Genomic DNA, 13,481 nt, shown 5'->3' with positions numbered 1-13,481 from the left:
TTCCTGCTAATGAACCTTGAAGGCAAAGGAAGACAGACCAAGTGCGTAGGTCCTTGCCACCCATATGGGAAACCTGGATGGAATTCCAGGCTCCTGGCTTCAGCTGAACCCAGCTCCAGCCAATGCCACCATCTGGAAGAAAATCAGCAGATGCAAGATCTTTCTCTTTTTCTTCCTCTCTCTCTCTTTCTCTCTTTCCCTCTTTTTTCTCTCTCTTTCTCTCTCTCTCTCTGTATATATGTGTGTGACTCATTCAAATAAATAAAAATCTTTTTTTCAAAAATTAGTTGACTATGAAGATGGTGTTGAATAGGTGTTGGAAGGCAGCAGGGACCTGCCATTGGACAGAAGCAGGATGGTATGTGAAGAAGTCTTTATCATGCGTCACAAAACACGTGAGAAACCAGTGCCCTGGTCTAATCCTAAGTAAGGCAGCGTCAGCCACACTTGGATGTGAATATTTTTTATCTCCTTTTTCTCACTCTGGAAGTATGATGAGCTTGGTTCCGCTGCTGTCCCTGGGTGAACACTCCCAGGTGGTGATGGTGGAGAAGGTGTCCATGACAATAACCCAAGCCACAGCTATCATCACTGACACGGCCACCACGCTAGCACACCCACAAAGAGTATCACCCCACATCCAGAGCCAACTGGTAACCCATGCACAGTGACTCCACCAGACCTGCTGGCTAAATACTGAAAACTCTCCACATTACGCCACCCGTAACCCCAGCCCCACCAGCCTCTGGGGAACTTTCCAGGGACCTCGCCCCTCCTGAACAAGCTAACTGCCCAGGGCCAATCAGCCAGCTCCTCCACACCTATCATCTTCTTGACACTCTTCCATATTTTTCAAATATTCCACAAGAAGGACACGCTGCTTTTCTGAGGTGTTTGAAAGTTTTTCTTAAATTAAGACTTGCTTAAATACCAAGGATAAAAACACCTGAATAAAGCTAGATAAAAATATGCTATGCAATTCGGGGGCAGGGGGGGAGGTTTGTATAGATGTGGCACAGATTCAAGGTCAATGTGCAACCCAACTTGCCTGACAAGCCCACCCAAAAGATGACAGGCAGGTGTCAAACAGTGAGCAAGAAGGGGCCGGTATCCTGTAGAAGCCCTGTTTCAAGTCCTAGCTGCTCTACTTCCAATCCAGCTCCCTGAAAATGCACCTAGGAGAGCAGAAGAGGACAGCCCAAGCATGTGGCTCCCTGCACTCAGCATGGGAGACCCAGAAGAAGTTCGTGACTCCTGGCCTTGTCCTCCACCAGCACGTGGAATATACTTTGTCTCTTTCTCTCCCATCCCATCTCTGCCTCTGCTTCTCTGTAACTCTGCCTTTCAAGTAAATAAATCTATTTTTTTTTTAAAAAAGTGAGCAAGGGGCCCAGCACGATGGCGCAGTGGTTAAAGTCCTCGCCTTGCACGCCCAGGATCCCATATGGGCGCCGGTTCTAATCCCGGCAGCCCTGCTTCCCATCCAGCTCCCTGCCTGTGGCCCGGGAAAGCAGTCAAGGACGGCCCAAAGCTTTGGGACCCTGCACCCATGTGGGAGACCCGGAAGAGGCTCCTGGCTTCGGATCGGCATAGCATTGGCCATTGCGTTCACTTGGGGAGTGAATCATCGGACGGAAGATCTTCCTCTCTGTCTCTCCTCTCTGTATATCTGCCTTTCCAATAAAGATAAAATAAATCTTTTTCTAAAAAAAAGTGAGCAAGATACTAACATTTAAAAGGAAGGCGTGTTTGCGAACTATAATCCTTCACAACATAATAATACCTTCGGATGTAACAGGCATCATCACACGCCAAGCATCACGCGTTCCTTATCTCACTCAGGACATATAAAAAGGCCAGGAATATACACAGGTGTAATCCAGATGTAATTACCCACACGTGACCAAAAAGGCCGTCAAGAGTCATGGAGAGCAGGACCCAGATTCCACAGGCCTTCCGTGGCCCAGCCAGGACTGACGCTCATCCCTGTAGACCTCTGCTCCCTCCTGCTCAGAAGAGCCTACCTCAGGGTTCTAGCAGGCAGGCAGGCTGTCACATGGGCGGGGGGCTTCAAATCAGCCCTGGGAGAAGTGTTTACACCACGGGAATCAGTAAGAGCTTCAAATCAGAGCTTCCAGCCCTGCCAAAGCCAGTTTGCCACCAAGCAACCAACCCCAGGAACCTCCTGACCAAACCATAATTCACCCACTGAAAACTGAGATTTGCATCTCTGTCCCTTATATCAGCCGGTAGTACATTTTCCATCAACATCCATTAACCAGCATTCCCACAACATGAGAGAAGGGGCACAGAAACCCCTCCATCCACATTTTCACCTGAGTACATTTCCCCTCCAGGGCCTCCATGTTCGGGTCTGCCAAATGAGGGCAAGAATGGCTCTACAGTCTCAGAGCTGTTCTAAGTAGATGTAAAGAAGGATGCAAAAACGCCTTTGAAAACTGCAAAACACCACACAGCTATGGGGAATATGGAAACAGAATTATCGTCTACAGGATCCAGCAGTTGCACTAAGGGGTCTACATCTAAAATAATCGAAAGCAAGGTCTCAGAGATTTGTACACCATGAGCATATAAAAAGCAGACACCGCCCAGGAGTCTACTGACATGAAGGAAACGAGCAAGCAAAGCTCTGCACACATATGATGGAATACGATGCAGCCTTGAAAAGGAAGAAAACTGATACATACTACAAAAGAGCTGAACTGGCAGGACTATGAGCTGAGTGAAGCAGGACACAAGCAAAAGCACAAAGATGGCATGGCTACACTTGGATGAGGGTCCCTAGAAAAGTCGAATTACTGAGACAGAGAGTAGGTCAGTGGATACCCGAGGCTAAGGGTCAGTGAGAGCAGGGAGGGCATGCTCAATGGGCAGGTTCCATTTGTGAAGACAGAACTCTGGAAGTGGACGATGGCCAAGGTGCACGACAATGGGAATGCACTCAGAGCCCGTGTACTGTGTGTTTAAGACTGCCAACATGGTGGGCTCTGTGGCACAGCACAGTAAGCCACTACTTAGAATGCCTGCATCCCCTACAGGGCACCTGGGACTGAGCCCCCAACTCTGCTTCCAATCTAGCATCCTGCTACTGCACATGGGAGACAGCAAAAGACGGATCCAGCCCTTGAGTCCCTCTATGTGGGGGGCCCAGATGGAATCCCTGGCGTCTAATTTAGGTCTGACCTAGCCCTGGCTGTTGCAGCTATCTGGGAAGTGATAGGTAATCTGTCTATCTTTCTTTCTTTCTCTCTCTCTCTGCCTTTCCAGTAAATAAAAGTGAAATAGATGGCAACATTTATGATGTTTTTTTAACCCAGAAAAGAAGCTTGAGGACTTAGTATACTTCAGTATAAAATAGTAGAACAGGCCACAGGCAGTGAACATTGCTTCCTATGTTATTATCACTGCCAAGACCACCACCTCCCTCCTTCCTTGATCAGGATAACACAGGCAGGGAACATCCCCAAATACCAGCTGTTCCCAACAGCTCCTGAAGTCTACATGAAACCTGGGCCATCACAGTTGTTTGAGGCCTGTGCCCTTACAGCAGTGAAGTCTTCCTTGCAGTTGAGGTCCTTCCTGGGCCTGTGGAAGCCCTGGAGTGCATGATATGTCTGAACAACATGTCCTAGCCTAGTCCTGGCAGCCAGTGGTCCCAGGGGAGGAACGAGGGGAGGGGCTGCTCACAGAGGAAGCAGTACAACAGGCTTGGGACCCCCTTGTGGCACAGCCGACGCCAGGGCTTCTTTCTCCAAGGACTTGATCTGCTGTCCTTGGTTCCTCCCTGGGGTCTCCACCCCCCAGATGAAACCCACCCTTCCCCGCAAGCTTCCCAGACCAGAACTGCCTCTCCTGGCCACAGGCTCCCACGCTAATGCCAATTGTTTTAAGTGTTGAGCAGAAAGTACCTTCCTTCAAACCACTCACACAGTTAATGGTCGGCAACCTCACCACCTACTCATATTTCAAGGTATTTGGATATTCTAAAGCTTCAAGGCAAATTTCCAGCCTTGCTTTTTTTTTTTATTTCAAGATTAATGAAGTCCAGTCCATTTACAGGAAGACATTTATGGGCAGCCCTGGCACCCAGGAAGCCTTCTAGCTTTGTGTAGCTTCTCCAATTCCACACACACGGGGTTCTTAAAGCCACCCAGCCTTGAGGTTTAGGTTTTGGGCTGTGTCTTCTCCTTTTACTTTGCTTGTCTTCCCACTTCCCTCCTGTCCCTACCTACACAACACTATGAGCTATGAGCCTTGGTGGCAGGGGACAGGGTTGGATGGAGAGGCAAGCTGAGCACCATACAACAACCATGGCTGATCTGAGGTTTCGTTCCATACGCTAGCTCCAGGACTCCGTTTTCAGTGCCAAATTCAATTTATTGGAAATTTCAATATTCTGTGTTCTGGTTGTGACAGGCAGAGAAAGGTTCTCTCTCTCTCAACAGGCTGTAACTACTTTCAGCTCAAGGCAGCTTTCTTCTCTTTCTCACTCTGTTGCCAAGATAATAAACCATGCCCCACCCCCACCTTCGATACTGGCCATCCAAAGAGCTAACATGGACAGGACAGAAGCTCAGAATCAGTTCCTCAGCTGTGCTGAGGTCTTCTCCCAACTCCCCACCCAAGGACACACACAAGCCAACACATGCTGCCACTTCACAACAGGCTAACTTTACAAAATTCTCAACTACAAAACTCCACGATGGAAAGGTGCTCTAAGTTGCTTCAACCATCCAATACGTATATGCAATGAGGACCACTGAAGCAACTTTCTGTTAAGTCTGAAGACCAGCCAGAGCTGTGCCAAGGTCTGAGTGCTGGGAGAAGATGCTTTCTAGCCTAGAGAAGATGGAAAGAGATAAGGAGGGAAGCCCAGGATACAGGACAGGTGCAGCATGATGAAGCTGATGGGCAAATGAGAGGAAAGCATGAACAGACAGCAAACTAGGTCACTCCAGCACACAAGCTGGCCCCCAGCACGTCTCAGGCTAGGCCTGCAGGAGCACTCACTTCCTGTGGGGAGCAGGTGGGGCACAGCTGCAGGTCTGTCTGAATGGCCTCTGAAGTGCACACATTCAGGACGACGATTTGGCATTGTCTGCGCACAACCGCATGCCATGCCCCGGGCTCAGTGCTTGTTCACTCGTGCCCTCCCTTCATCCTCTCCACCACGACTGAGAGGTAGGTCCTGGAATCGTGCTCTTTCACAGCTGAGGAAGCAGGAAGCAGTCACCCAGGATTTGCCCCAAGCCCAGGCACCTCCCATGCCTGCCTCTGTAGCAATGTACAGTACCATGAAGAACAGCCAGCAATTGCTCTTCCCTCACTTATGGAAGAACTGCTCATGGGTTCTGAAATCGATGTTTGAGGATGTGAAATAAACTCTAACCTGCAAGTATGCGACAAGAGTTCCCCAAAATCAATTGTCAACAGATACTGACACGTTCTTCCTCACAGCAGCCAAACCTGAAGATTCTTGTCAACCACAACTCTGAAGACAACTCCAGCTTAATAACAGCCACCGCTGGCTCAATCCTGGTTATGTGTCAGCCCCTCAAACACAATGTTAAACCCTAACAACCACCAACATCTCCAATCCTGACTTGGTAAAAACCCCAGAGGCATAACAGCTACAGAAAACTGACTGCACCACAACTATCTTCCCAGTACGCATTGCTACCTCCCCTACTCGCCCACCTTAAGGATGTAATCTTGAGATAGGATGTTAACCAACAGGAAAAGAAAAGAAAAAGCCCAAGACACGTGGCTGAGACATGACGACAGGGAATGAACTTGACCTGCCAGAGAATGAACTAAACCTGCAGCATCCGTTTTGGGGGTTACCCTTGTTGTGACTAGATCCTGGATAAGCCAAACACTGAATAAACTTAAAAAAAAAAAACAAGCTAGAGAGATGTAAACAAAAGTGATCTCATCTCCCACACCAGTTAGTCAAGGGCATGACCAACGAGACTGAGAAACATTGCCATCTCCTTCACAGCCCACGTGTCCTTCTGTCTTAACTGCATGAGCATCTGACTGGCCATCTTGAGTCAGCAAAATGTGTGTGTCAGTTGACCAAGGCTGCCAGCTTTGCCTTCCGTGGCTCATGAATTGGACAAACGTGTCCCCAAGGGGTACTTCAAGAATCCTAGGAAGTGTGAGATGCCATAGGGATGGGAGGCAGGAGATCCTAGGAGATGCCACCCTCTTGGGCAAGCTAACTAACACTGTAATTCCCAACCAGACCAGCACCAAGGCTTTCCAGGACAGCAGGGAGGAGTGAGACTGGCAGGGAATTATGGAGATTTATTTGGGGAAGGGAAAGATTACAGGAATTTATGGAGACCCAGCCAAACAAATACTGAACAAGTTAACCCCTGAGCGCCCACACCAGTCAAGCCTAATTGGTGGTCATTCAGTTGTCATATTTGAACCAGAAATGCGTATTTAGGATATACTCTTCTTCAGCCACCCCCCAGAGTCCCACTGACCAAATCCCACTCTACTAGTCAGTAAGGACAATAGAGTTCATTACCCATTTTCAGTTAAGAAAAACACCTGCCTTGTTCTTTCCAAATAAAAAGTGCCCTTTCCGAAGCACGCCGACTCTCCTGCTAATTACCTCCCATGGGCTGCCTGGGTTTGAATTTATCAGGACAGGTGGCAGCATTACAGGTGATGGACCCACCCAGCACCATGAACTGTCCCTTCCCAGCAATCATTCTAAAGGCCCAAAATATTTTTACTGACAAGAAGGAGCTCAGAACCTTCCAGAACTTCAAAATGCTGGCATGTGTGACCGCTTAAGTGGCAACAAAAACTGCCCCCAAAACAGACCAAGGAGATAGATAAGCAAGATAAGGTTATCACAGGGTTGGCACTGTGGCATAGCCAGTTTATCCTCTGCCTGTGGCACTTGTGATTCATCTGGGAACCAGTCCATACCCTGGCTGCTCCACTTCTGATCCAAATCCCTGTCGGTGGCCTGGAAGGGCAGTAGAAGATGGCTCAGTTCCTTGAGCCCCTGCACCAATGGGAAAAACCTGAAAGAAGTTTCTGGTACCCAGCTTCAGCCAGGACCAGCTCTGGCTGTGACAGCCATTTGGGTAATGAACCAGCAGATAAAAAAAGAGTGATCTCTCTCTCTCTCTCTCTCTCCTTCCCTCCCTCTCTCTCCTTCCCTCCCTCTGTGTGTGTGTTGGTATGTATAATTCTGACTTCCAAGTAAAACAAATAAATCAAAACCAAAAGAAAAATGATATGACTTTCAAGTAAACATAAAAAGAGAAGAACTCGAGGAGGTGGAAGCAGAAGCTGCTGGAAACGGCCCCTTAGCCCTGGCAGAATAAAGAAACCAGGCCAAGTCAGCTGTCCCTCATGCCTGCAGCACTGATGTTACTGATTCCACATGCAAACATGGATTCCTGACCACAGCATCCTATGCCACCCAGAGTTGGGATGCAGTGCAATCTTAGATCCAATTGTACATTTACTTATGGACTTTGATTTTAAAATAATAATAATAAAACCCAGGAGTCTTCCACTAGAACCAACTTTGCCCTATAAACTGTTCCCAGAGTTTCCCAGAGCAGAGACAGCCCTCAGAGTGCAGGTGGGGCAGGTGCTCAGAAAAGCTGGAGAAAACCATCCTCCACTGGCTCTCCTTTCAAAATACATCCAGGAACCAACTCCATAGTCCCCACAGCTACTCCCCACCCCTAAGGCTCCATGACCCTTCACCTGCTGTCTGGTCACTACCCCACATCTGCCCTGGAGCCCCAAAACTGTCCTTCCAGCACAGCAAGGCCAAGTTTCATGACAAAACTGGAATGAGATCAAGTTACTCCTCTGCTCATTGCTCTGCTAGGTCTCCCCATGTTTCTTCGAGCAGATGCCAAGGACTCTGCTGTGCCACCACCACCCCTGCCCTTCTGCCACCCTAGCACCCCCACACAGAGACCCAGCTGCAGCCACTCTGGCCTCCCTGAGGCCACCAGGCACGCTGCTCTGCTGGCCCCTGCCCTCACTCTGTCCTCAGGCGGGACCCCAGGGCTCCCTTGGACCTTTAGTCCAGCCCCAGCCTATGAACGCTCACCTCCAGCTACCCCACCCTGAGCACCTGTCACACCTTGCCCTGCTTGCTTCCTTGCTCCCTGACATGCGCACCACACAACACTTTCCCCACGCATTCCGTCATCCGGCTGCCAGCGTTCCAGTAGAGCCAACACTCTTGTCCGTTTGTTTGCTGGTACCTAAAACATGGCAAGTGTTCCAGAAGGATCAATGGCAACATATGACAGGAAGAATTGACATCACACCTCAAAACAAGAGGCCTGAGAGAGCTAAAACCTCTTGCCAACACTGTAGCTGGCATACCCTTGGGGGCAAACCCTGGAGCTTCTCGTCTCTATTTTTTCTTGACAGCGGTTTCTCAAATGCTGTTCAGACTCTCCAAGCCTGAGGAATCTCAGAACAAAAATTCTTCGCTCAGCAGGCCGAACACACATGCCACCTCAAGCAGCTCTGCAAGTTCTCCTCCGACTGGAATGCACACACGTGCACACACGTGCAGTGCACACACACATCCCCAAAACGAAACAGTGAGTCTATTTTCCAGCTGACCTTCCAGACAAACCAACCTCCCGTGTCCTCAACAAGCATTATTTACAAAGTGATTTCAGAGGAACTCAAGTGTCAGAGAAGACAGACCCTACCCCACAGAAAATGTCTTTTCATCATCTTCCTAAACTGGTACCCACAGTCAGGCACCTGATGAAAGGAAAGAAGACCATTGCTGTTGATATCAAGTGGGACAAGGCACTGGGCTGTTTAATCATGCCATCAGCACAGTCATAGAAACCCTCCCCACCCACAAACAAACAGGAGCATCACCCAGTTCCTGACAGGTGACAGCAGGTGCCTCCCTCCCAGAGCAGAGCCACAAAACCCTAGGACTGTCAAGGTATTTGCAAATCACCTGATCTTCCTGGTCCTCCCCAACCCCCTGGATTTGGGAGATATGGAAGCTAAAATTGAAAAAAAAAAAGCCACCAGAACCCCAGGTCACAGGATCTCATGGCGGCTAAGTGAGTCTCAGGACACAGGGTACAGGAGCCCTTCACCAAGGGCCAGGCCTTCAAGGGGTCAGCCTGTGTGAGAAGTGTGTGTTTGCAGCCTGCTGAGAGAAAGATGTGTTTTTCTAGGACATGTCATTGTCTGTATCCCAGGGGAGGCAAGGTACTTTGGGAGGGTCTTTGTGAGCTGTGAAAAGCACAGGGCATTGTTCATACCCTGGCAATGGCAGAAGCGACCTCCATGCGGTCCGGGGTCCACACTTCTCTCAATGGTACTATTCAGGCCTGTTTTTGTTCGCTTCAGAAGTCGTTGGAAGCTATCAACAACAGAGGTGGCCCGAACAACCCAGCAAGTCTGCCAACAGACATGTTTATCGTTCCTAATTCACCATGACACAATATTTATTAGCTCTCACAGTGTGCCAAGAATCCGAAAACATGCTGTTGATTAATAAACAGTAATTAAATCGCACCACCTTATCCAGAAATATGGGGAGGTTCTGCAAGCCCCCTTTCAAAGCAGGCTAAAGAAACCCCATGGATGGACAAGCTTTCTTTCCAGAGGTGTAGCAGACAACCCGGGCACACACAGCACTGGGCTTCCTCCATCTCATCCTCCACCCTCCGGGGCCAGTCTTGACTGCCCTACAGCCAGCAAGCTCCTTGCTGCACAGATTCAACAGTCTTGGCCCCTCGGCCTCCCACCATCAGGTGCCTGCTCTAGCAGTACAGAGCCCTGGACAAGGCAGCTGGGGCTCAGACCACAGGGCCTGGGGAAGGGTGTGCTCCTCAGACCTGCGGAAAGCTTTATTTTTAAATTGTTTTTAACACTGGAAGCTGGCAGCCTTTGCTTCTTCCAGGGCTTTCCTGCCTGGGCTCTTAAAGACAGATGGCGAAGGTGTGACCAACAGGATGAGGGGAACTGCAGAGTATGCTGGAAATGAACTCCAACTGTCACTGAGGCCTTGGACTTCTGCTAGATTTCACTAGGAGACTGTGATGGGTTCAGGCTCAAGCCCCCATGCTGAGGGGACCAGAAATAATCACCGTATGGTTTCTTAGCTCAGGCCAAGGTCACAGGGCTTGGCCCGGGGGGTAGCAAGCATTCTGAACTTGGGACTTCTTGGAAAGTCCAAGGAGCCAAAAGGATGATATATGCAAAAGCTGGGGCATGTTCACAGAGAACAGACTTTACCTGAAGATTAAACTTGGCTTTCCAAATACTAAGAGTGTTCTGAAGAATCTGCAACTATAAGGCACAGAAAGCGGCTCAACCCCACCAGGATAACCCGGAGTAACGCTCCCTCACTTGGAACCTCAGCTGCCAGCGCTTAAAGGCTAGCAGGTGTTTGGCAAGTCACTTGCTCGTTTCCTTGACCTCAGTTTCCTCATTTATAAATTGGGAATAGCAGTAAATACCTATCTCTAAGATGACCATGAGTGTCAAATGAGCTAAGACATACTTAGCATAATGCCTAGCACTTACCCCATACTTCAGAGTGTCACCTTGATGACTATTATTACAACATTAGATAAAGAAATAACTAGATTGTTTTACTGCCTTCTTTTCCCTCTTCCAGGACAGCAGCCAGTCCTGCAGATAGAATCCTCTTGGAAAAGAGTTCTTTCCAAGTCAGAAGGCAATATCTGGGACCCAAAGAGAGACCCATGACCAAAGTTCAATGGAGCAGAGCCAGCAGCCAGCCTTCCCAGCAGAGGAAAGTGCAGCCCCAAACAACTCAGGATGGCAGGAGCAACTCCACGGAGCCCAGCAGCACACAGGAGCAGGCCAGGAAGCTGTGAGCAGGGCAGGGGACTGGTGCTCAGCAGAGGGCTAAGCCACACACAGGGACACAATCACACATTCTCCTCATCCAGAGCCACAAATCCTGTCCCGGGGGACAAGCAAAAGGAACCTGGGCATCTCAGAGTCACAACCCCAAAGCCGAACAAACCCCAATGGCAACTTGCAAAAACTCTGCACCAAAACTCATCCCCTTCATCAGCTGCGCAGAGAGGCAGCCCCAAATCCCTTCGGGTGTTGAGGACTTGTCCTCTCTGTTCTCATTTTGACAAAGAAAGCAGCTGGTACCCACAGGTGCCCGGGGTGGGGGCAGGCAGTGGCAGTGGCAGCAGCCTGAGCACAGAGAACAGCTACTCTGGCCCCTGGGGCTCGGCAGTGTGTGTTTTGGGGGGGTGCACAAATGCATGGTTGAGAAGGCTCCCCTCCTAAGCCATCTCTGGGGGACCCACTGCAGATACGGGGGTGGGGTGACAGAAGGTGACAAAACAAGTGCAGTGGACCCTGAGCATGGGCCAAAAGACAAGCTGGGTATGAGGCACCTAAGGAGGCACGGGTCTCAGCCAATACCTCCTGTTTTCCTGGCGTGGCCTCTCTAACACCTCCACGGACCCCTCATAGAGAGCACCCGTGTATACACACACACACACACACACACACACACACACACACACACACACGAACCACAGCTGGGAACTAAAGGATTCATGTGGCCAGACACAACTTGACTTGAGCTGCATGCAGCACTGCCTTCCACTTTCTGCCTACCCTGCCTACTCCAAGACGCACAAAACCCAACTCAGCGGCAGAGAGCGGACGGCTGTGGGGCCAAGGGGCTCACCCTGCGCAGCGTTCAGCCCATGCAGGTGCTTCTGACCAGTGCGGCTTTCCGCAGCCAAGCAGGGGACTGACGGCCTGGAGCCCCGGGGTCAGCATAGGGACCACACCGGAGGACTCTTCCCACTGCACCGGGAAACGCACCGGGTACGCAGGGATGAGGATCTGCCCACACGTGACCCTCCTGCACCGCGTGGCCGGCCACAAAGTCTTGCCTACACCGAGTACGTGCAAGATGCGGATCCCGCACCGACACCGGACTGGAAAGACGCCAAAGGGAATGGTCCCCAAACCCGGTGTCCACCCCCCCACACACACACACACCCCACTCCCTCGAAGCCCACGCAAACGGCGAGGGAAAACGCACATAGTCAGGACCCGAGCTCTGCCTATGGGCACGCGTGGAGCGAAGGGAGCCGGGAGGGCGGCGGCGGTGGCGGCGACAGCAGGGGAAGTGCAAAGTCGCTCGAGCCCGCGTGGGCTGCTCTCAGAAAGCCCAGTGCGCCCCGCCCCCACCCGGCGGGGGAGGGGGCACGCAGACCCGCACACCGGCCCCGGGGGCTCGGCAGGCGTTGGGGGCTCCAGAGGGACAGACACCGCCACCGCGAGGACACGGCCAACGGCAGGATTCCTGCGGCGAGGGAGGGGGTGGGGGTGCGGAGGAGCCGCCGCAACCACCTCCGCGCACTCCTCAGCTCCCGCCCCGCACCCCCAGCCCTAGCCCCCCGACTCACGTTCCCAGGGTCTCCTTGAACTCGAAGATCTTCTTGATGTCTTCGGCTTGCTTTTTCCAGGACGAGCTGCTCTCCCCGTTCTCCCGGGCCATGGCAGACGGAAAGCGCGGCGCGGAGGGCGGGCCGGGGGCGCGCTGGGGAGGGGGCGGCGCGGGGATGCCGGGCGCGGGAGCCGGGGTTCGGGCTGCGGCGGCGCTTCCTCTTCTGCAGTTTCCTCTTTCACTCTCGCCGCTGCCGCCGCGCTGCCTCCCGGCTCGTACTGCTGCTCGGCTCAGCACAGACTTCCTGCCGCCGCCGCTTGCAGGCTCCTATGCCGCCGCCTGCCAGCCTCACTTTCTGCTACTTTCTTGCCTCCCTCCCGCTCCCTCCCAGCCGCCCGCCCCGCTCTTTTCCTCCTCCCCTCCACCCTCCGCCACCCCACGCCTGCCCGCCTCCCCGCGGGCTCCCCGCCTCCCCGCGCGGCCGCCCTCGGGGATGTCCTGCTCCACGCTCCCCGGGAGCACCGAGCCCAGAGCGCGGGGGCGCCGCGCGCCACCTGCCCCTCACCCCCTGGCACCTCCTGCCAGCTCCTCTCCGAGAACCCGGGCCGGAGGCGCAGGTGCGGGTGCGCGCGCGTCGGAGTAGAGCGCCCGAGCCCCTAGGTGGCTTGGGGAGGGGGTTGGGGGGAGCTTTATTATGAGTCGCGCCTGGGGAAGGGGGGCTCCGGGGCTTTCCCTGCTCTGGCGGGATGGGGCGCCTCTGCGTGGCACTGGGATGCGTCGAACCCGAGTGGGTGGGGGGTGCACGGCCATTCGAGGCAGGGCGCTCACCCCGCGCGCCCCGGGGCCGGCAGCCCCTAGGCGGGGCCGGAGGGGAGGTGTTGGTAGGGGGAGGCTGTTGTTATGGCGACGGGCGGCGGCCGTGGGCGTGGACTCGAGCCCCGCGGCAGGCGCGCCGGGAGCCGGTGGGTCCCCTTCCCGACTCGGCAGCCGGAGCTAATTCGCATTGCACCAAAATGGGCCTCCTGACGAT

General features: G+C 52.5%; 1 protein-coding gene across 5 annotated transcripts in view; it reads right to left on the bottom strand.

Moving 5' to 3' along the window:
* CAMK1D (calcium/calmodulin dependent protein kinase ID) overlaps nt 1-12,734 on the bottom strand; it is a 370,122-nt gene extending 357,388 nt beyond the window's left edge. For 3 of the 5 annotated variants that reach the window (XM_040967784.1, XM_040967781.1, XM_040967782.1), the window contains exon 1: nt 12,471-12,716. In XM_040967784.1, coding sequence (XP_040823718.1) covers nt 12,471-12,562 — 92 coding nt within the window. In that variant the 5' untranslated portion in view covers nt 12,563-12,716. Of the gene's footprint in view, nt 1-12,470 lie in introns of all 5 variants that reach the window. The other 2 variants (XM_040967785.1, XM_040967783.1) reach the window with 2 other exon arrangements.
* Nucleotides 12,735-13,481: the final 747 nt, after the last annotated feature.

Source organism: Ochotona curzoniae, unplaced genomic scaffold (genome assembly GCF_017591425.1).
Source record: "Ochotona curzoniae isolate NIBS_2020 unplaced genomic scaffold, NIBS_Ocur_1.0 scaffold_4683, whole genome shotgun sequence".
Taxonomy (NCBI): domain Eukaryota; kingdom Metazoa; phylum Chordata; class Mammalia; order Lagomorpha; family Ochotonidae; genus Ochotona; species Ochotona curzoniae.
Note: the sequence above shows the minus strand (reverse complement) of the source record. Positions and strands in the feature narration are given on the sequence as shown.